At 40.9% G+C, this 21284-nt stretch overlaps 1 protein-coding gene across 4 annotated transcripts in view; it reads right to left on the bottom strand.

The window, feature by feature from the left end:
* Window positions 1-21284, bottom strand: part of gab3 (GRB2 associated binding protein 3) — a 146196-nt gene that overhangs the window by 21898 nt on the left and 103014 nt on the right. For 3 of the 4 annotated variants that reach the window (XR_006313792.2, XM_043704854.2, XM_043704856.2), the window contains exons 4-6: window positions 17156-17613; window positions 15560-15645; window positions 2632-2878 (exon numbers count right to left, since the gene is read on the bottom strand). Coding sequence is in view for 3 of the 4 variants with exons in the window: in XM_043704854.2 (XP_043560789.1) it covers window positions 2632-2878; window positions 15560-15645; window positions 17156-17613 (791 nt within the window). In the remaining variant the exon portion in view is untranslated. The remainder of the gene's footprint in view (window positions 1-2631; window positions 2879-15559; window positions 15646-17155; window positions 17614-21284) is intronic. The other variant, XM_043704857.2, reaches the window with a different exon arrangement.

The raw sequence follows: 21284 nt of genomic DNA, 5'->3' as shown, positions 1-21284 counted from the left end.
AATCACCACTCTCTGGCTGAAAAAGTTTCTCTTTATCTCCATTTTAAAAGATTTTCCCTTTACTCTAAGGCTGTGCCTTCAGGTCCTAGTGTCTCCTAATAATGGAAACATCTTCCCAATGTTCTGTACAATTCTGGTTTCCCTTCTATAGGAAGGATGTTATGAAAGTTGAAAGGGTTCAGAAAAGATTTAAAAGGATTTTGCCAGGATTGGAGGGTTTGAGGTAGAGGCAGAATAGGCTGGGGCTGTTTTCCCTGGAGCATCGGAGGCTGAGGGGTGACCATATAGAGGCTTATAAAATCATAAGGGGCATGGATAGGGTAAATAGACAAGGTCCTTTCCCTGGGTGAGGGAGTCCAGAACTAGATGGCATAGATTTAGGATGGAAGAGGAAAGATTTAAAAGGGATCTAAGGGGCAACTTTTTCACTTAAAGGATGATGCATGTACGGAATGAACTGCCAGAGGCAGTGGTGGTGGCTGGTACAATTAAAACATTTAAAAGGCATCTGGATGGGTAAATGAATAGGGAGGATTTAGAGGGGTGTGGGCCAAGTGCTGGTAAATGGGACTAAGTTAACTTAGGATATCTGGTTAGCATGGATGAGTTTGACTGAAGGATCTGTTTCCATGCTGTACATCCTTATGACACCATCCACTTTGTCCAAGCCATTCAATATTCTGTAAGTTTCAATTAGATCCACCATTATTCTTTTAAACTCCATCAAGTCCTGACCCAGAGTTCTCAAACGTCCCTCATACGTTAAGATTTTCATTTCTGGGACCATTCTCATGAACCTCCTCTGTAACACGCTCCAAGGCCAGTACATCCTGCCCAAAATATAGATATTTTTAGAGATATAGAGCCCAAAATTGAACACAATACTCCATATGAATGAGGGTTTAGGGATGGCATGAGTATGAACTTGGCATTCAATACCAGTTAGAAGTAAACTCTTTGGTAGAAGGTTGAGAAATGCAAGTAAATTTCAAGCTGTAAATCATCAGGAGTCCCAGTGCATGCTTGAAATAGATGTAATCCCGCCACATGGTATCCCCACTAGTTTAATATTTAAATGAAGACACAATTTACTAGCTCAGTGAGATTAGATTGCAATTTACATTCCTTGTAAAATGCTCAGATGAAACATCTTTGAGCACAGTTCCAACCTATAACTAATGAGTGTAAGGCCACAGCAGAAATATGGGCCTGATTTGGCTGATTCAGACATATTATTAATCATAGAAGCCACCAAAGTGTGCGGTCATAGAAATTAAAAAGTTAGACTGAAGTCATTATGAAGGGTGAATGAACCTTAGTTTGTAAATTGGCAGCAGTCAGGAATGTAGGTTATAATGGATTCAATCCTCTTAATGACACTTCTACTAATAAGTTGTTCAATTGTATTTGTAAAAGTAGCAGTAGGATTGAAATTGAGGCAGACGATCAAGTACAGTTAATAAAGCATTGCCCTTCATTTAACATACAGTTGGAGTTGAACAGAAGAAAAGAAAATCTTTCAAGTCCCAAAATATAACATCTCACATCAATTAAGTCAACAACGAACAAGCAATTTCATGAAATAATCTAAGCAACAGCTCTACACCTGTCTTTTTTTTTCCATTTGCCAGCTGCTCATATCTGGCACCTTCAGGTTTAGTTTTAAAACTCCAATCAAGTTTCCCACCACAATTTCTTTCCCTGTTCTATTTTTATTTCCAGTACGTAATACAGGATATTACATTTTCTATTTTTATTTTTAATATGTGTGGTTTTCCAGAAGTGAGATGGAACACCTCCATTTGAGAAACTAAAGAGAAATCTGGGGCTGTCAGAGGAACAGCTTCACGCCATTCCTGTACTAGCTCTCTTAATCAGAGAAATTATCTCAGTTACCAATGAACTTTGGTTTATTATTCTACCATTAATAGCCAACATCCTCTGTTTTCCTATTAGTCACTGTCTCTTGGCTAGAACTACATTGATGAATTCTGTCTCCTATCCCTCAGCATCAATCTTCCTCCTTTTCCAAACGTTTGAAAATTTAATGTGCCAGGCATAACATAAATAACTAACTAGGACATCAAATCAGAGGTTGAGAAACTCTGATTTCGAATACCAATTTATCGCTAAAAAAGGACTTTACACTCTTAGGATCAACAATACATTTGTGGCTTTAACTAAAATCCATCCCTCTCAATTAATACTCATAGGCAAGCAAATTATAAGAGTTTATCTTATTGCAAACAAAATTACTTGGACATTTGCACTTACAAGCCCATTGTTACTACATCTGCAGGATTTTGCTTTTAACCAATTTGCAATGCTATAAAAATTGTATGAGAAATTAAAGATGTCTAAATGAATTATTTCATAAATATACCATTCTAAACTTGAAATGATGTGCAAATATTGGGACCTTTGAAAGCAGCCTTAATCTCACTATTTCAAAAGTGTTTCCTGTCTAATTCTGTACTCCACATTAATGTATAAGTTTCTCTTAGATATTGGTAGGAAAATATTATAAGTGCTCTTCATTCTCAGAGTACAATCTCAATAAACTAATAAGGCCAAAACCTTATACCATTTGAAACATAGGTATAAAATGAGTATATCAAATGTTATCCTTACTCTTTCTGACTCGAGGCTTGAGGTTCCTGTTAACTGGAGGAGGTTCAATGTCTGTGGAAAGTGTAGGCAATGGCAGATTGCCTGTGACAACTGATGGCAAGACCAGGTTTGTACATGCTGGACTCATGGGAATGTACCCATCTGATGTGCAGTCAGCTGCAGGCGTTATTGGAGATGATCCTGGATTCATAGGAACATAGCTGTCATCAGTACTGTCTGTGGTATTACACTGCTGGCCGGGAAGCTTCTGTTTAAACAAAGAGGAAAAAGTTGTGTTTACAAAACACCATGGTGAAACATGCCAGCACATCTGATGTGATGTACTGTTTTAGATCACACTAGGAGAGTTAATGTCATATACAATGGGTTGAATTACCTCTTTCCTAGTTTTCTTGTAAATAAACAAAACAATTGAGATGCAAACTAAACCAACTGTATTCAAACATATTACCTAAGAATTTGGTAGCAAAGTGAAAGCAAGTTTAATGCACACGTGCTAATCGTGTAGTACCTCAGAGAAGAAGGGACAATCCATGAGTTGCAAATTACCACAAATTGATCTCAAAACTCTTTTTTGTGTTCATTTTTAAGACAGCTTTCAGTGTCTAGAGATACTGGATGGAGACAAACCACGTGCTTACTGTAGCTCAAGTTTCTTCCTAAGGGTTGCTAGCTGTAGTTTAAGGGACAGCACTCCACATCAAATGTAGCTGGTCAGGAGTCTCTCCTGCTCTTACAACCCACAGGAGGGACTTGTAGGTTGTCAATTAACTTGCTTGAAGATTTTATGAACACACCTTCTGTAATCAGCAAGTCTTGGGATGGGACTCGAAACAAGTGCTTCTGGATAAGAAGAAAGCACACTATGCACTGAACCGCAAGAGCTCCTCCTGTTTGTATTCTCAGATAGTAAACTTATAAATTTTAAAATTTGAATTTTGATTTCCTGCTTTTCATGCCTGTCCCTCCCATTATTTCTCTTTCTGTACTTGATTTCATTCTAATTCAGCCAACTCCTTCTTCATTTTTCTGTTTCTTTCTCAATGGTTGAATTTAATTGGTTAATAATTTAACCGTTCATTCACTAGCATCATAGAATCATATAGGCCTGGAATTTTGAAACAACAGGAAGAGGCCCTTTGGCCCATCATGTCTGTGCTGCTCATCAAGCACCTATTTCTCCTAATCTGACTATCCACACTTAGCCTGCTATGGCACTTCAAGTGTTCATCTAATTATTTGTTAGATGTCTTGTGGGTTTCCATCTCCATCAGTATGGGTTCCAGATACTTACCCATTAATGGGATAAAAAGAACTCCTCAAATCCCCTCGAGACCTCCTGTTCCCTAAATCCGAGGTGTGAGATTACCTCCCATCGTTACAACCAGGTGAGATGGGTTGAACTGGCACCCTTCTTTTCAACCTCCTCAGTTGGTAACAACAAGATTAAATTTGATTGAATAATGAGGCCATTCCTTTCTCTAGTAAAATGTAGTTACCTTTTTTAAAAATATTTTATTGAAAAATAGATTTTTTTAATATTACAATTAATACAAAACAATACAATTCAAAACAATACAAAGAAAGAGCACCCAAAAAAAATGTAAAAAACTCAAACTGCCCTCATGTACAAATATATATGTATATTAAAAAAAAACAACTACTTAACTAAATAAATAATAACTAACAACACCCTAATAAATAATAACAATACAGCTCAGCCAAACAAAACACCAACTCTCGAATATCAAGGGCATTAATTTTCACCTATTCATACATTCGTAGTTCCCCCCTCTGGATATTGCACTCGTAAAGCACAATCATTACGGCTATATAAAAGCCCTTATTATTGTGGCAGACAACTCTGTGTCCAGGTATTCCAAAAAGAGCCGCTATGTCTTATAGAAATTCTCAGTTTTGTGGTGTACTATACATCTGAGAAAATCCAAGGGGATGTGCTCCATAACAATAGTCCACCAACTCGACAGGCCTGGGGGATTTACGGATCCCAACCGAACAAGATATTCTTTTTTGTGCAGAAAGTGAGGATGTTGGAAAGATCTTTCTTATGCGCATCTACAGGAACACACTTGGCAGGCCAAGAAGAAGAGAGATCAGGTCCTTCTCCACCCTTACACCCAAAATCCCCTCCATTGCACCCGCCACAGTTTTTCCAGTTTGTTTGAAGCCTGTCACAGGGCCAGAGACAAGGGATAAGAGTGCCCATACAGACCTTGCACTTGGGGCATGTTGACAAATGATCCGGAGCCAAGTGGACCCTATGGAGAATCTTCAACTGTAAAGCATGAGTCCTATTACAAATTGACAGCTTTCTTGCTTATTCCCAAATATCTTCCCATGCCTCTGAAGAGACCTCAATGCCTAGCTCTCTCTCCCACCCCCTGCAGAGTGAATTAAACTCATCTGAGGGGGCACACTCCAATTGATGATATAAAGTGCTGACAGAAAGTGTACTCTTAGCACTGAACACCCTCCTCTCTGTCGGATTTGTAGGGATCAGTCAAAAGTGTAGTCTTTTTTTGAATACAATCCCTAATTTGAAAAAAGGAAAGAAGTCCCTGTTAGAAAGCTTGTATTTCCGTACTTACTGATCAAAGGACATCATTATGTCTCCCTCAAATAAATCACCCATGCAAGACACACCCCTAGATGCCCAATGTTTGAACCTTGAATCCATCATCCCTGGTTGAAAACCCAGCATACCCACTACAGGGAAAAAAAATTATTTTGCCAATATTGCCTTCCCTCTGCCGAATTCTCCTCCATACTTTAACAATTTGGCAGAGGGAAGGCAATATTGCCATAACCCATAAGTTAACTGTCCTCATTTTGTCCAAAACCAGCAAGCTAGTAAGGGGGCACCTTGCCTGAGAGGTTTCAATATCTTACCATATTGAAAGAGGGTTCCCACAAGCCCAATCACTCACAAAAGATAAAAGCCAGCTTAGTTGATAGCTTTTAATGTCTGGGATATCCACTCCCCTCAGTCTGTGAGGCAATTGCAGTGTACCAAATTAAAAAGGGGCTGCTTACGATGCCAAATGAAAGAGCTGAACCAGCTGTTCAGTCTCCTGAACGTTTGCTAATTGAAAATCAGGGGGAGCATCTTTATAGGGTACAACAAACGGGGGACAATATTCATCTTAAAAAGCTCTATCCAACCTAACCATGAGACTGGAAGCGCCTCCCATCTTTGAAGGTCTTCTTTGATTTTGTCGAATAATTGAACGAAATTAGCTTTAAACAACCGATCAAGAACTGGAGTGACGAATATGCCCAAACACATAAAAACCCCTGTGATTACCTAAATGGGAATCAAGATTCACACTCAAGACCTAGCACCTTCTTCAGACCACCCACAAGCATAGCCTCTGATTTTACAAAATTACCCCAAAAAGGTGCCAAATGAGCTGATGCATTGGATCAGGTGAGGCACCAAAACTGCTGGATTTGACAAAAGAAATGAGGACATTGTTCTTATGTAATTTTGACCCCACTTCTGGAGCCGATATATTAGGATCCCCACGAATGGCCTCCGCCAATGCTTCAATCACCAATGTAAAAAGCAATGGTGAAAGGGGACAGTCCTGCCGGCTGCCCCCTAAAAATGCTAAAATTACCTGATTGTACCCCATTGCTGATGACTGCAGTGAGAGGGTCACTGTAGAGAACCTTTACCCATCTTATAAAGGCTTCACCCAAGCCAAACTACTCCAGATTACAAAAAAGATACGGCAACTCAACTGGGTCAAATGCCTTCTCAGCATCTAGAAAAATCACCAATCCCTGTATTGACTATTGTTGACATGCTTGAATTACACTAAGCAGCCTCCTAACATTACTGGAGGATCTGCGGCCTTTTATGAAGTCTGTCTGGTCCTCTTTAACAATAGAAGGTAACATAGTCTCTAGCCTTAACGCAAGAGTCTTAGAGAGGATTTTAAAGTCCACATTTAAGAGTGAAATGAGCCTGTACAAAGCACAGTCCTCTGGGACCTTCCCTTTTTTAAGAATAAGCAAAATATTAGCTTCTCTTACAAATAGCAGGAGATGATCATGAGTCACTGAACATGTTGAGCATCGGCCCTGACAATATGTTTATAAATTCCTTATAGAATTCGCTGGGAAGTCCATCAGGACTGGGTGCCTTTCCACTCTGAAGCTGGTTCACAGACTCCTGCATCTCTTGCTATTATAAGGGGGCATTGAGAAAAGACTCTTGTTCGGGGGTCACACCCAGGAGCTCCAGATCCTTGAAGAAGGACTCCATCTTGGCCCACCCTCCTCACACCCCTCAGATTTGTATAATTCAGAGTAAAATCTCTGCAATGTCACATCAATCTTTTTTGGAATCACATGTTAGGTTCCCAGACCCTTCTCTAACCGACATAATGGCTTGAGGAGCACTCCTTTTCCTGATGAGATACGCTAGGTACTTGCCGGTTTGTCACCAGGCTCATTTAACCTTTGTATTGCGAAAGTAAGCTCCTTCTTTGCTGTCAGCGTGAGCACAGAATTCAATGCAGACCGCAGCGCCGTAATACTTTGTAGCTTGGCCAATGAAGGCCTGTCAAAGTAAGCTTTTTCAGCTGCCTTCAACCATGCTTCGAGGAGACGCTGCTGCCCACCCTTCTGCCACCTCCTACTGTCAGAGTAGGAAATAGCTAACTCCCGGCATAGGCTTTGGCTGTTCCCCAAAGGATGGACGGGCTACTAACCGAGCCTGAGTTAATGTCTAAGAACACCCTAAATTTCTTACAGAAGTACCCCACAAAATTATTATCCTTAAGGATAAAAGGATCCATTTGCCAGTGCCTCCGGCCCACTATAGATTCCTTAATCTTAACCAACAGTTACACTGGAGCATGATCGGAGATGGTAATATTACCAATCGTACAAGATGCCACCAATTTAAGGCTTGCCACAGGCGTCAGAAAAAAATCAATCCTGGTGTGACATCTGTGTGGGTTGGAAAAAACGTAAAATCCCTGCCTGTAGGGTGAAGATTCCTCCAGATGTCCACCAACCCTAACTCTACTCACAGATCCACTAATTATTTAGTAAAATACAGAAGGTATCGGGGGGGGGGCCTTTGTCTACCGTGGGATCCATAAGACAATCTCTCCCTGTAATGATATTTCGGGACTCGAGACTGATGAATTTAGAGAATACTTCTACCAGAAATTTGAGGAGATGGGCTGGAGGGCAGTAAACATTTTAAACATCATATTCATCTCCATTTATCAGGGCTTTGAGGATTACAAACCTCCCGTGTGTGTCTTTAACACACTCGAGTAGCTTAAATGGGAGATTCCTTCTAACCAATATAGCCACTCCCCTACTTTTGGTATTAAAAGATGAAAAGTAAACCTAATCAAAACCATTCTGCTGTAGTTTCAAATGCTCCCTATTATCCAAGTGTGTCTCCTGTAATAAAGCAATATCCACCTTTTCTTTTTGAAGACTTGAAAGTACTTCTTCCTCATGATTGGTGAGTGACTCCCTTTGATATTCCAGGTACACTATTTAATCAAGTCATTAGCCATAACCTTCTGGAGTAACATTTAGATTCCAGAGAGGAGGAAATCGCCCAAGCCTTAGTGTTGCAAAATCTATCCAACATAAAAACTACATAAACTAAACCCATCACAGTTAACAAACCTACAAAGCTATCAAAAATTATATACAACAAAAACCAAAAAACAAAGCAACTGCCAGTGGTGCTGAATAGGGAAACACACCCCCTGCCCAAAGAAGGCATCTACATATCCCAGAATCCAACTTTCCATCCCACTGCCAATACTGCAGCCAGGGCATTTAAATACCTGAACCGGCATAAACTGCCCGTAAGTGGGCATCTAGCCAACCCAACCATTTTCCCTCCTCCTAGCTAGAGTTGTATCATAAAGACAAGCAGGAAAGAAAGAAAATATACCTTGTAATAACTCTGTGAACAAAGAAATTTTGAATAAAAAGGATAAGTACCCCACCCATCCTTTGGTATAACTTAGAAATTGAATGTTCACATTCCAACTGCCCCCGAACATAATATAGACCAGATATTACCAATTAAAAAAATAGGAAAAGAAAGCCCAGACCAGACTTCCTCTTTTTATGAAGGAAAAAACAGAGGTATACCCAAACAGCATGACTATTTATACATACTAAATTGTTCAGATTGGGTTAATTTGTCCACAAAGTCTCTTGCCTTTTCCAATGTGTCAAAGAGATGTACAGATCCATCGAAGGTGTTCCGAAGCGATGCCGGATACCTCAGAGAGTACTGGATCCCAAGCTCCCTCAGTCTTCTCTTGACACCATCATAGGATTTTCTTTCCTGGATCAGTGCTGGGAGAACATGATCTTAGAGCCCTTGTAAACTAGGGCCTTCAGATCCTTCCCCTGGATTCTAGAAGCTTCCACAATTCTTTCCTTAGTGAAGAAACTGCACCAAGATAGGATGAGGACATTTGTCCAGATCTGCCCTCTGCGTCATAACCTGGTGAACCCTCTCAGTCTTCAAGCCTCGCATTCCAGCCTCTAAGTTAAGGAATTTTGGCAACCAATCCTTAATAAATTCCTCGGCCGGTCACTTACCTTCCGGCAGACCGATGATCTGAACATCTTTTTCTCTGGCCCGTTCTTGAGGTCATCAATCTTGTCAAGCAAATTACAGACCTGCGTGTCCAGGACCTGGATCCTATCCTTGGAGGAACAGGTACCAGCTTCCACCACTGTGACTCTGTGTTCTACCTCATCCGTCCTTTTCTCCAGGTGTCCTAGCTGCTGTTCATGCTTCTGCAGCATGATAGAGATCGGGACCAGCCTCTCCTCTAGCTGCTTGTCCAACATCTTGCGAGATTTCGTGAGCTCCTTCACCAGGACCTGGTCGGACATAAAGTCTGAGGACCCTCCAGCCTGGGCCACGGGCCCGGCCTCGGATATACCTCCTCTCTTCTTCGGCATCTCTGGATGGCGAAAACCAAGGTAAGTTGCTCTCTGATCATCTCCTGGGACTCCACAACTTTTCCAGAGTCCCAGGATATCGTGGTGGTCTGGGTAGGGCTGGCTAGTACTTTGTCCCACTTGCAATGCGATGTGGAGCTCTGCAATGCAAACTTCCTAGATCGCAGCCATCATAGATCCCCCCAGTTACCCATTTTTAATGTAGGTAATAAACAGCCAATCATAAGGTTACCAGAAGAGCAAATTTATTGTCTTTCTTCCCCAAGGAAAAAGTAATAAAGATGTGACATCAAGGCTTTTGTCCAGTCACCCGCATCCACACACACAAATATGTATACATTCACACATGTACAAAGTTAAGAGTATCTAGCATAAAAGATGATAAAAGGATATATGCAGTTTAGAGTCATTTAGGTGTCCTTAAGGCATGAGGTTTTAACCTGACACCAAGGGAGATAGATTGGTTTCTTGGATGTTGTTACAAGTAACATATGTTGAAGTTATTTCTAAAGTTCTCTGATCCTTCTTTCCAGTCAGTGCTATCAACATTTATTCTTGAGAGACAGAGAGAGAGAGCCTGCTCAACCTGTGTTTGATTCTGATCCTCAATCCCAATTCTTGATTTGGCAACAAACGTCTTGAAATTGAAATATGATCCATTTCTGTGTAAGTTGTAGAATCTATTTTATATCAACATGTGTATATTCTCATAATGGTGTAAATCAAAGAGCTGATGATGATGACCTTTCCCCTTACGGCCTGGCTGACTGGTTTCAGAGAACTTGAGTAAAATGTGAGTTTCAGTTCAGACTGTCTTTGGTGAAATCCAAATTGGTTTCATGAGATTTGACGAATGTGTGTTGATCAAATAATCACTGTGCCATGTTTAAATCAGTGTTTTGATTCTTTTTTTTTGAAGTATTCCCATTTGAGTGAGTCCCAGATACTAAATCAGATGATGGAATTGAATCATCAATAGTCCATTTTTAGACCATTAATGACACACTTAGAAGCTTTCACTTCTAACAATTTATGATACATTTTACTAAATGTTCTCTTCCTTTAAGATGGCCCTTCATTCCATTTACTTGATCCAGTTTATGGCCACAGATTAATATCGTTATTTAGGTGAATTTCATGCTCTACCTGGAGACAGCTGGGAGGTGAGTGGGGCCATATAATGGACTGAGAAAGTGCCCTTCAGCTTTCTTATAGCCTCTCATTAGGTTCAGGGTGGGAAGACCAACCTGGAAGTTTCCTGCCCAGAGCCAATTGAGGTCCATTATTGTCTACTCAAAGATCATTATTGAAAGTCTTCAAATGCTACACTGGTAATTAACCTGTGGCAGACAGGGGCTCAGCAGTGTGTGCAAAGTAAACCCTAGCAAGTATACCCATGGTCATGTCTCCTCCTCAGGCATCCTGTGTGCAATGATAAAACCCGCTGGTGGCCAAGGAGAGATTTGCAGCCCTTCAAAAAAAAACTTCAACTGGCTTACAAAGGCCTCTATAACTGAGTCTGATGTTCTTGGCCCAGTCATTCATATCTGGGGAAGTAGCAATCTTCATCCTCAGGCCTCCTGAACTCAGTGGTACTGTTTGTACTGGAGACTGACCATTTTCTGATTGGCAAACACCTTTTCAAGGCAGGACATCTGCTCTATACATGCATAGAAAAAGCAACAGAAAATTGCCACTGGTGGAGTTGGAAACCCTGTCAGCCGGCTGCCACAGTGTCATAGAGTCATAGAAATGTACAGCACAGAAACAGACCCTATAGTCCAACTCTCCCATACTGACTAGATATCCTAAATAAATCTAGTCCATTTGCCAGCATTTGGCCAATATCCCTCTGAACCCTTCCTACTCATATGCCCATCCAGATGCCTTTTAAATGTTCTATTTGTACCAGCCTCCACTACTTCCTCTAACAGCTCCTTCCATACATGCACCACCCTCAGTGTGAAAAGGTTGCCACTTAGGTCCCTTTTAAATCTTTCCCCTCTCACCTTAAACCTATGCCCTCATGATTTGCTCCCACCCTGGGAAAAAGACCTATCCATGCCCCTCATAAGGTAATCCCTCAGCTTCTGTGGTTCCAGGGAAAAAGCCCCAGCCAACTCAGCCTCTCTCCATATCTTAAACCCTCCAAACCTAGCAACATCCTTGTAAATCGTTTCTGAAATCGTTCAAGTTTCACAACTTCCTTCCTATAGCAGGGAGACCAGAATTGTATGCAGTATTCCAAAAGTGGCTGACCAATGTCCTGTATAGCCTCAACATGACCTCCCAATTCTTATACTTAATGCACTGATCAATAAAGGCAAGCATACCAGCGCACTTCTTCACTATCCTGTCTGCCTGCAACTCTACTTTCAAGAACTGTGAACCTGTATCCCAAGTCTCTTTGTTCAGAAACACTCCCGAGGATTAAGTGTATAAGTCCTGCCCTGATTTGCCTTTCCAAAATGCAGCACTTCCCATTTATCTAAATTAAACTCCATTTTCCACTCCTCGGCCCATCTGACCAAGGTACCGTTGTACTCAGAGGTAACCTCCTTCACTGTCCACTACACCTCCAGTTTTGGTGTCATCTGCAAATTTACTAACTCTATCTCCTATGCTCACATCCAAATCATTTATATAAATGACAAAAAGTAGCGGATCCAAACTGATCTTTGTAGCACACCACTGGTAACAGGCCTCCAGTCTGAAAAGCAACCCTCCATCACCACCCTCTGTATTCTACCTTCGAGCCAGTTCTGTATCTAAACGGCTAGTTATCCCTTATTCCTCCCTGTGATCTAACATCGCTAACTAGTCTATTATGAGGAACCTTGTCAAACGCCTTTACTGAAGTCTATATAGATTAATAGTATACTATTGTGTATTATCTTCTTGCCTTATTGAGCACTCATTCAATTATCCTTACCCAGCCATTCAATTATTCTCACACTTAAAAAATCCTGAACTTGCCAAATTCCAGACAAACTCTCATTCATAGCCTGCCCAAGGGTTCCTGTGCATGCATGTAGTGCAGTAGCATGAGAGAGTGTGCATGTTTCATTCAAAGTTCCCTTTAAAATCAAGGACTTGGTCATTCAAAAGGCACAATAACTTTGTGGTGGAATGGCATTCAAACCAAAATCCACAGGCCTAAATATGACCATTAGAGGGGAGTCCCATGACACAGAGCCCTATAGCTCTGCAAATATTTTTGTCTCCAAATAATAATACAAATATTGTTTGAATCTATCTTTATCACAGTATGAGGTTCATTTGCAATATGAAAGAAGAAACAGAACGTCAAGAAAATGCAATATTTAGGAAAGGGAAAGGAAGCAGGGCAGCATTGTGAGTAAAAGATAAAATCAATGCAATATTAAGGAAGGATATTGGCTCGGAAAATTATGAAATAGAAAGTGGACAGGTGAAGGTAAGAAACACAAAGGAACAGAAAACATTGGTGGGAATTGTCTGTAGGCCCCCAAACAACAGCAGAGGATTTAAGGGAAGCCATTAAACAGGAGGTTAGAGATATATATATAAGGGTAAACTGTAATCATGGGTGGCTTTCATTTTATGTGGGTTAGAAACACCAACTATCAAGAATACTGTGAAAGAGGATTTTCTGGAATGTTTATGTGAAGACTTTCTCAGATCAAGACATTGAAAAACCAACTAGCAAACAGCCAATCCTAGACTAAACAATGCTTTTTTTAAAGAATTGGTATAGTGTGGAAGCAGACCATTCAGCCCATCAAGCCCATACTGCCCCACTGAAAAGCATCCCACCTACCCTGTCCCTGCATTTCCAATGGATAGCCCACCTAGCCTGCACATCCCTGGACACTATGGGCAATTTAGCATGGCCAATCCACTTAACATGCACATGTTTGGGCTCTGGGATGAAACCAGAGCACCCAGAGGAAACCCAGGCAGACACAAGGAAAATGTGCAAATGCCACTCAGGCAGTCACCCAAGGCTGGAATTGAACCCCAGTCCAAGGTGCTGTGAGGCAACAGTGCTAAGCTCTGAGCCACCATGCCATCCCATTGCATTTTGCAATGAGGAAGGATTAAGAATCGCATTATGCAACATCGGTTGGGGAATAGTGACCATAAAAATAACAGAATTTGACATTAAGATGGAGAGTAAAGAAACTGAGTCCTGAATCTAAATAAAGGAAATTAGGAGGCAATAATTTGGCAATGGATTGGGGAACCTGATGAAAAGGTGGTTAGGCAATGGCTAATATTTAAAAATGTATTCATGAACTACAGCAATTATTCATTCATTCTGGTGAAAAAAATGGACAGGTAGCTCAACCATGGCTTGCAACAGAAATCATAGATAGTAATAAATTGAAAGAGAAAGCATATAAAACTGCCAAACAAGGCAAACATAAAGAAGCTGGCCAGAATTAGGCAAGTTCAAGTTGTGTAACACTGGAAATTATAGAAATAATCAGGCAAGCATGACCAAATCAACACTCACCAAAGCAAGAAGGCAATAGATATGCTTATTGCAGATTGCCTGAAAGTGTTTGTGTTACACTGGTAGTGTTCCTACCTCTGGGTCTGAAGGCCCTGATTCAAATCCCACTTGCTCCAGAGGTGTGCCAGAACCACTTTCTGAAGATCTGCCCGAGTATATATTAATCAAAACAAGGCTTCTTGAAATTGCCACAACAGGATATTGCCAGTTTTCAAGGCAGTGAATAGCTCCACCATCACAACATTAAATTTTGCTTTTTACTTGTTTGGGTATCTAAGTTTATCTGTTTGCTCTCCTGTGGCAATGACTTAGTGTAATACAAAGCAACCTGCTGTTGTTGCTAATTATATACGGACAGTGTGAAGCATTTGCATGGAACACGTTTGTTTGTAGATGTGCCCACTAGCTCCCTGTTTGACAATGATGTGAGATATTTGAGGTCAGTGTTAGACCATTCCACTGGACGGAAACAGATAGTATCACTTCAAAAAGGTGAGGCATGATTTGTTTATTTTTTCATGGACTACCATTCTTCCCACAGAGTGTTGCTTTACTTTAATGCTGTGGATATAAAAGGGCTAGTATGTATATTTAGCTTCAGGATTTTTGCTTTAGGATCATTTCACATTGGAACTAGCATAGCATTGACACATTTGGCACCATTTTAAATGAGTCTCTCCTGATCCTCAATGTTCTCTCCTACTCTCCAGCTCCTCAAGTCTCTTTCCTGCTCCCAATGAACCATCATTTGCTTCCCAAGACCCTTTTCCATTTTCCAATACCTTCTCCCACTTCTGAAATCCTCTCCCCTTCTGTAAACCTTTTGCTTATAGGCTTCTTCCACTTGTTGGTCTCTTCGGCTTGCCAGCTCTCCTGCTGCCAGGTTCCTTCCCTCTCACCTAACCCTCCCAGTTGCAGCTCCTCTACATCTTTTCCCCACTTTGAAAGGTGGCTAAGAGAGGAATTGACAAGAGAAAGAGTCAGGGAGCAGGACAGAATCAGGAAGGGGCAAAAAGCCAGAAAGGCAGAGAGAGCCAGGGAAGCAGAAATAGCAGCACAAAGACAGGGAGCAAAAGACAGTCATCAAGTAGGAGGGCGTCAGCAAGCAGAAGGGTTAGTAAATGAAGCAGTGACTGAAAGTTAAATGGAAATTAGTAGCATGTTTCTTTTATATTCTAAACAGTATTTTATTTTAAACATAATTCATAAATACAGAACAATGGGAATGTACAGTTTTGCAACTGAAACTATAATGTTTTAAAGCTTTATTTTTCCTAATGAAGAAGGTCCCAGAGAATCGAACGACAGCTTTTACATTGGTCATAATGGGATAATCTTAAATTTGTTTCATTTAAAGTTGCTGCAATTACAACATCAGCCAACAATCAGACAATTACTTTACCTATTGCAATACAAAAGATTTTTCATACGCAGAGTACTCACCATATTTAGATTAAGCCCTTCATTTGCAGACATTATGCAATTCCCTTGGAAATCAGTAAATGGCAGTAAATTGCACCCCTCTGTATCTGAAACATAATACTTGGTTATTACATTGAAGAATGCATCACTATATTACAATAAACAAATCAGCAAAGATAAGAAGTGGTCTGTGGATGTGAATTTTACTTCAGAATTTTTAAAATTGATTTTCACATTAATAGTTCTGATCTCCATATTTAAGGAAGGATATGCTTCTAGTAAAGTGTTCACTGGATTGGTCCCTGAGTTGTTTGTCCGGGATGAGAAGTTCAGTAAATTGAGTCTGTACTCTCGTGATTTTAAATGAAAAAGAGTTGATTTCCTGGAAGTGTACAAGATTCTGAAGGGGCTTGCCAGAATCAAAATTGAAAGGATGCTTCACCTGATTGAGGTGAACATGGGGCATATTCTGAGGGTAAGGGATTGATGATTAAGGACTGAGAGGAATCTCTTCACTCAGAGGAATGTGAATCTTTGGAATTGTCTCTGTCAGAGGGTTGTGGATATTTTGTTATTGATTATATTCAAAGCAGATATTGATTGATTGATCATTTCTCAGGAAATTGAGGGAATGGGAAATTTAGTTTAGTGAAACTGTGGTAAGGTGGGGTAGTATTATTGATTTGAATGTAGCCAGTATAGGCAATGATGAAGAGTCTGACAATACTATGCCTTTAAGAGATTTTCATGCTTTTATTTTAAATGAAAAAAGGTGGAGACAGAGGCAGCATGTGGTCTGCTTGAAGCCAATACAGTAAACAGTTTGTGAGCCCTTGGATTTTTTAAAAAAATTGAACAATAGATGGAGTCTGAATGGGCAGGATCAAGCTCCCACAGAATCAAGATTTTTCATTTTAGTTTTCAGTAGTTGCTGGGATCCTGAGGCTGGATGTGGAAGCTTTTATTCTGCTCACAGTTACTGCTAAAAGCTGGAATATTCTTCCTGTGTTAGAATTGTATGTGAGACAACTTATTTTACTGAATTTGCCTTTGCCAATGGTAGGTTTATGGGCTGTTACTCTATTGAAACAGTTAATTAGTAGTAGTTAATATACTGCTTTGTTAAGTATTTGATATAATTACAGTCAAACCAATTTTGTCTATTTTTACACTATTGTTAAAATATAATGTGCATTGCTTAAAGTCAAGTAGTTTGATCAACTGAATTGCATCTGGAATGCAACATCTTAAACTTACCTTTAAAATAAGAAAACGTTAAGGTCAAGGTTATCTTCTTCATATACTTTGAGGGGAATTGGTTTAGTCCATAACAAGAGGAGATGGACCAGAAAACCAGCACAGGGTCAAAAATGTCTGAGATTCACTGTCAGATATCACATAAAAAGGCAACAGCAGTTGATGGCATTGCAGAGTTTCTGGCAGTAACTGAAGCATTTGGATAAATGTATTATATGCAGCAAAGATATAAAGCGCGTTTATAAAGCTTCTGAAAACATGGAAATCTTAATGGATAGATATTAATAAATTGAAACAAACTTTATACATTTCGGCAAAATCTTACCAGATATATCCCAATATTTGGATCAGTGACATTACCTTTCCAATTTTTTTTCTCTAGATTTGAGAGAGGGATTCTTTTCGGTACTGGTGCTGGATTTATTGCATAGGCACCGTCCCCATTCTGAATCACTTTGTGAGTCTTTTCACGCTCCGTTAGTTGGTTCGGTTTTGGTGGCCTTGGCGGTGGAGTGTTGGACAAAAGGTGAATCCCTGTTACACCAAATGGCAGTGCATTGTGGTTTTTGTCAAAGTTAAAGATCTGTGAGAATGAATAAACTGATAATGGAGAAGAAGATGCTGATGAAGGTCCGCTCTGATCTTGAGTGGGAAAAATGACCATTTGTGAATCCTGCAGATTTTTATATAAAGGCACATTGCAAGATGTTCGTGTTGGGGTGCCATTCTTAGATTGTGGATTCTCCTGAATTTCATCTGATCCTGTCAACTCAAAGGAATGATCGAGTAATCTATCACATGGCGAACAGCTGTTGCTTCTGCAGAAATAAAATCATCAGATTCAGAAAGACAAAGAAAATACTTGCAGTTATACAGTAACTTCAAAATCTCTTAGAAACTTCCCTAAACATTTCATCTAGAATAAATTAGGTTGAAAATTTCGTGACTGTTAATATGTAGGCAGCATGTCACAAACAACAATTAGATGAAAGACTTGTTAATCAGCTTGAGAAAGAAGTGCTAGCCAGATCATCAGGAGAATTCTGCTCTTCTTTGAATAGTGCTCTTGGATTTCTAACATCCATCTGAACCATTGAAACAGGCAGAAGAGGCCACAATATAAATTTGATCTGAAGATTGGTGTCTGAATAATGTAGCATTTGCTTCATACTGCACTGAACCATCAGCCTAGATTATGTGCTCAAATCCTGAAGTGAGCATTGAATCCAACATCTTCTGACAAAAGCTTCAGATGTGGTTCAAGTGTCGGCTGGCTGTTGGTAACCGATGATCACTCCTAACACAACACTTCAGCAAATGTCACTTCAAATCACAAGGTAAATTTAAATTAATGCACTGTGATCTCAACACTTCAAAAAATTACACACACCATTTTCCTATTATAGTACCTAGCTGAATGCAATATTAACGCATTACCCACAATAACAGTTCATGCTATCACAGTAAACTAAAAGTGTCCCCTTTCGACATTACAGATTCCTTGATATATTAGAACTGCATCATAAGTAGTGAATCATAATGGGTGTCTATTTATAAGTATCTATTTATTGATGGAAATTTTAATTAAATTTTGATTGGACAATGTAGCAGTGTTAGTTTAAATGGTCACTACACCAACAGTCAGATTTTATTTTTCTAATTTTCTCTCATATTTTCATGAACATGCTATATTCTAAAGTATAACTCCACGTGCCAGTTCAGCTGTTGGTATCACGCAATGTGTCTAGCTTTCATATGTGAGAGTTGGTAGTTTATATGACTTTGGATGCCATCAATACTGAGACTGGAAGGAGGAAGTCTTTTTCTTTGCTTCTCCCAATGTTACGCTTCACTGGGATAGCATGCTGGAAATCAAGCCCACTATTCCTGGCATCATCATAAAACTTAAAGATTTTACAAACATGCTCAAAATTCCCTTGCCTTTTAGGGCCAGGTTGACAGAAAGCACAGCCCAGGTTTCTGCACTCAACAAGAATTACTATTTAATACGACTCAATAGATTCTGGCTATAGGTAAACAATTATGAACCAGTATAAAATCCATGAGAAAACCATCATAAAACTACCCTAAATACAGAAAAAATAATCAGTGTGACAGGCAGAGGGAAATATCGGGCAGGCAGTTCAATGATCCTGGTGCACACAGATGGTCAGGACTTACTGCTCCTCAACCTTCCTTCTCCAGGTACTTTCACTTGCTTGCAGAAGGCATGGAGTGACTGTTTCACAATTTATATAATCTCCTACTTATTGGTCAAAGGCCACAGATTACAACAACTGATGAGGGGAAATGAACTGGCTTTCTTCAGCCTTGAGGTGTTTTGTTTTACTGCAGAGTAAAGGATAGCTCCTTCCTTTTTCAGAGGTCTGATGGTTTCTCAGGAAACTTTCACACCCAAAGGCTTTTCAGCTACCTGGGAGCCAATCACACAGTTGTTGGCAGCAGAAGGCCTTTGTCATTGACAACTGGTCATCATTCTGCAACAGCTACTTGTTGCTAGCTATATTTTGTTTTGTACACACTCACTGGTTCCAGTTCATCTATAACTAGACTTCCCCCAGTGCCTGGTCAAACTGCAGTTTAAACTACACTTACAATGAGTGTCGATAACTAGCTTTTCAAACAAAAACACTAATCCTTTTCACAATTCTTGATTCTTGAAACAGTCCTGTTCTACTTCAGGCCACAATGAAAAGTACAGAAAACAAAAATGGTCTTTACACTCCCCCAAAACCATTTAAATCAATAATTGCACCCCAGCTAGCTGCATGAGGCAAGTCTGCTCTCTCAAAACAGACCATGAATTGGACCAAGGACTGTATTGCCATACATAGAAAGGAGCACAGCTACACCATAAGCTCTTAAAGTAGTGATTTATTTTTGATTTTCACCCATGTAGAATGAGGCAAGCTAAGTCTTTACATAAGAAGTAATTTTCTGCATTCATTATGTCACCATCACTCCACTTCTGTCAATAATGACAGTTAACCCCATGAAATTACCAAATGCCAGACTGGAAACCTTCCCTCCAATTACTATTTAATCATATGCAGTGCTATCTGACATTTGTTTATTGACTCCCTACACCACACTTGGACTTCAATGATGTGAACGAGCCAAATTTTGCCTTATGTTGCTGAGATTTCTAAATAGAAGTCCGTTTCTACTAAAGGTCCCACATTCATCAATTATCGCAATTGTGACATTGAACATGTATGATCAACACTAGGCTCCACTAAGAAAAATCAGACAAGTTTAATTCAGGTGAAATCTTTGAGGAGAAAGTGAGGTCTGCAGATGCTGGAGATCAGAGCTGGAAATGTGTTGCTGGAAAAGCGCAGCAGGTCAGGCAGCATCCAGGGAACAGGAGAATCGACGTTTCGGGCATAAGCCCTTCTTCAGGAATGGGGAAAGTTTGTCCAGCAGGCTAAGATAAAAGGTAGGGAGGAGGGACTTGGGAGAGGGGCGTCGGAAATGTGATAGGTGGAAAGAGGTCAAGGTGAGGGTGATAGGTCAGACTGGGGTGGGGGCGGAGAGGTTGGGAAGAAGATCTCAGGTTAGGAAGGCGGTGTTGAATTTGATGGATTTGACTGAGACAGGGTGGGGGGAGGGGAAATGAGGAAACTGGTGAAATCCGAGTTCATCCCTTGTGGTTGGAGGGTTCCTAGGCGGAAGATGAGGCGTTCTTCCTCCAACCGTCGTTTTGTTGTGGTCTGACGATGGAGGAGTCCAAAGACCTGCATATCCTTGGTGGAGTGGGAGGGGGAATTGAAATGTTGAGCTACAGGGTGGTTGGGTTGGTTGGTCCGGGTGTCCCAGAGGTGTTCTCTGAAACGCTCCGCAAGTAGGCGGCCTGTCTCCCCTCGAGGAGGCCACATCGGGTGCAGAGGATGCAATAGATGATATGTGTGGAGGTGCAAGTGAATCTGTGGCGGATATGGAAGTTTCCTTTGGGGCCTTGGAGGGAGGTGAGGGGGGAGGTGTGGGCGCAAGTCTTGCACCTCCTGCGGTTGCAGGGGAAGGTGCCGGGAGTGGAGGTTGGGTTGGTGGGGGGTGTGGATCTGACGACGGAGTCACGGAGGGAGTGGTCTTTACGGAATGCTGATAGGGGAGGGGAGGGAAATATATCCTTGGTGGTGGGGTCCGTTTGGAGGTAGCGGAAATGACGGCGGATGATGCGCTGTACATGGAGATTGGTGGGATGGTAGGTGAGGACCAGTGGGGTTCTGTCCTGGTGGCGGTTGGAGGGGCGGGGTTCAAGGGCGGAGGAGCGGGAAGTGGAAGAGATGCGGTGGAGGGCATCGTCGACCACGTCGGGGGGGAAATTGCGGTCCTTGAAGAAGGAGGCCATCTGGGTTGTGCGTTTTTGGAACTGGTCCTCCTGGGAGCAGATGCGGCGGAGTCGAAGGAATTGGGAGAATGGGATGGCGTTTTTACAGGGGGCAGGATGGGAGGAGGTGTAGTCCAG

Source organism: Chiloscyllium plagiosum, unplaced genomic scaffold (genome assembly GCF_037043375.1).
Source record: "Chiloscyllium plagiosum isolate Xiang-an unplaced genomic scaffold, Cpla_swu_hap1 HiC_scaffold_11, whole genome shotgun sequence".
NCBI lineage: Eukaryota > Metazoa > Chordata > Chondrichthyes > Orectolobiformes > Hemiscylliidae > Chiloscyllium > Chiloscyllium plagiosum.
Note: the sequence above shows the minus strand (reverse complement) of the source record. Positions and strands in the feature narration are given on the sequence as shown.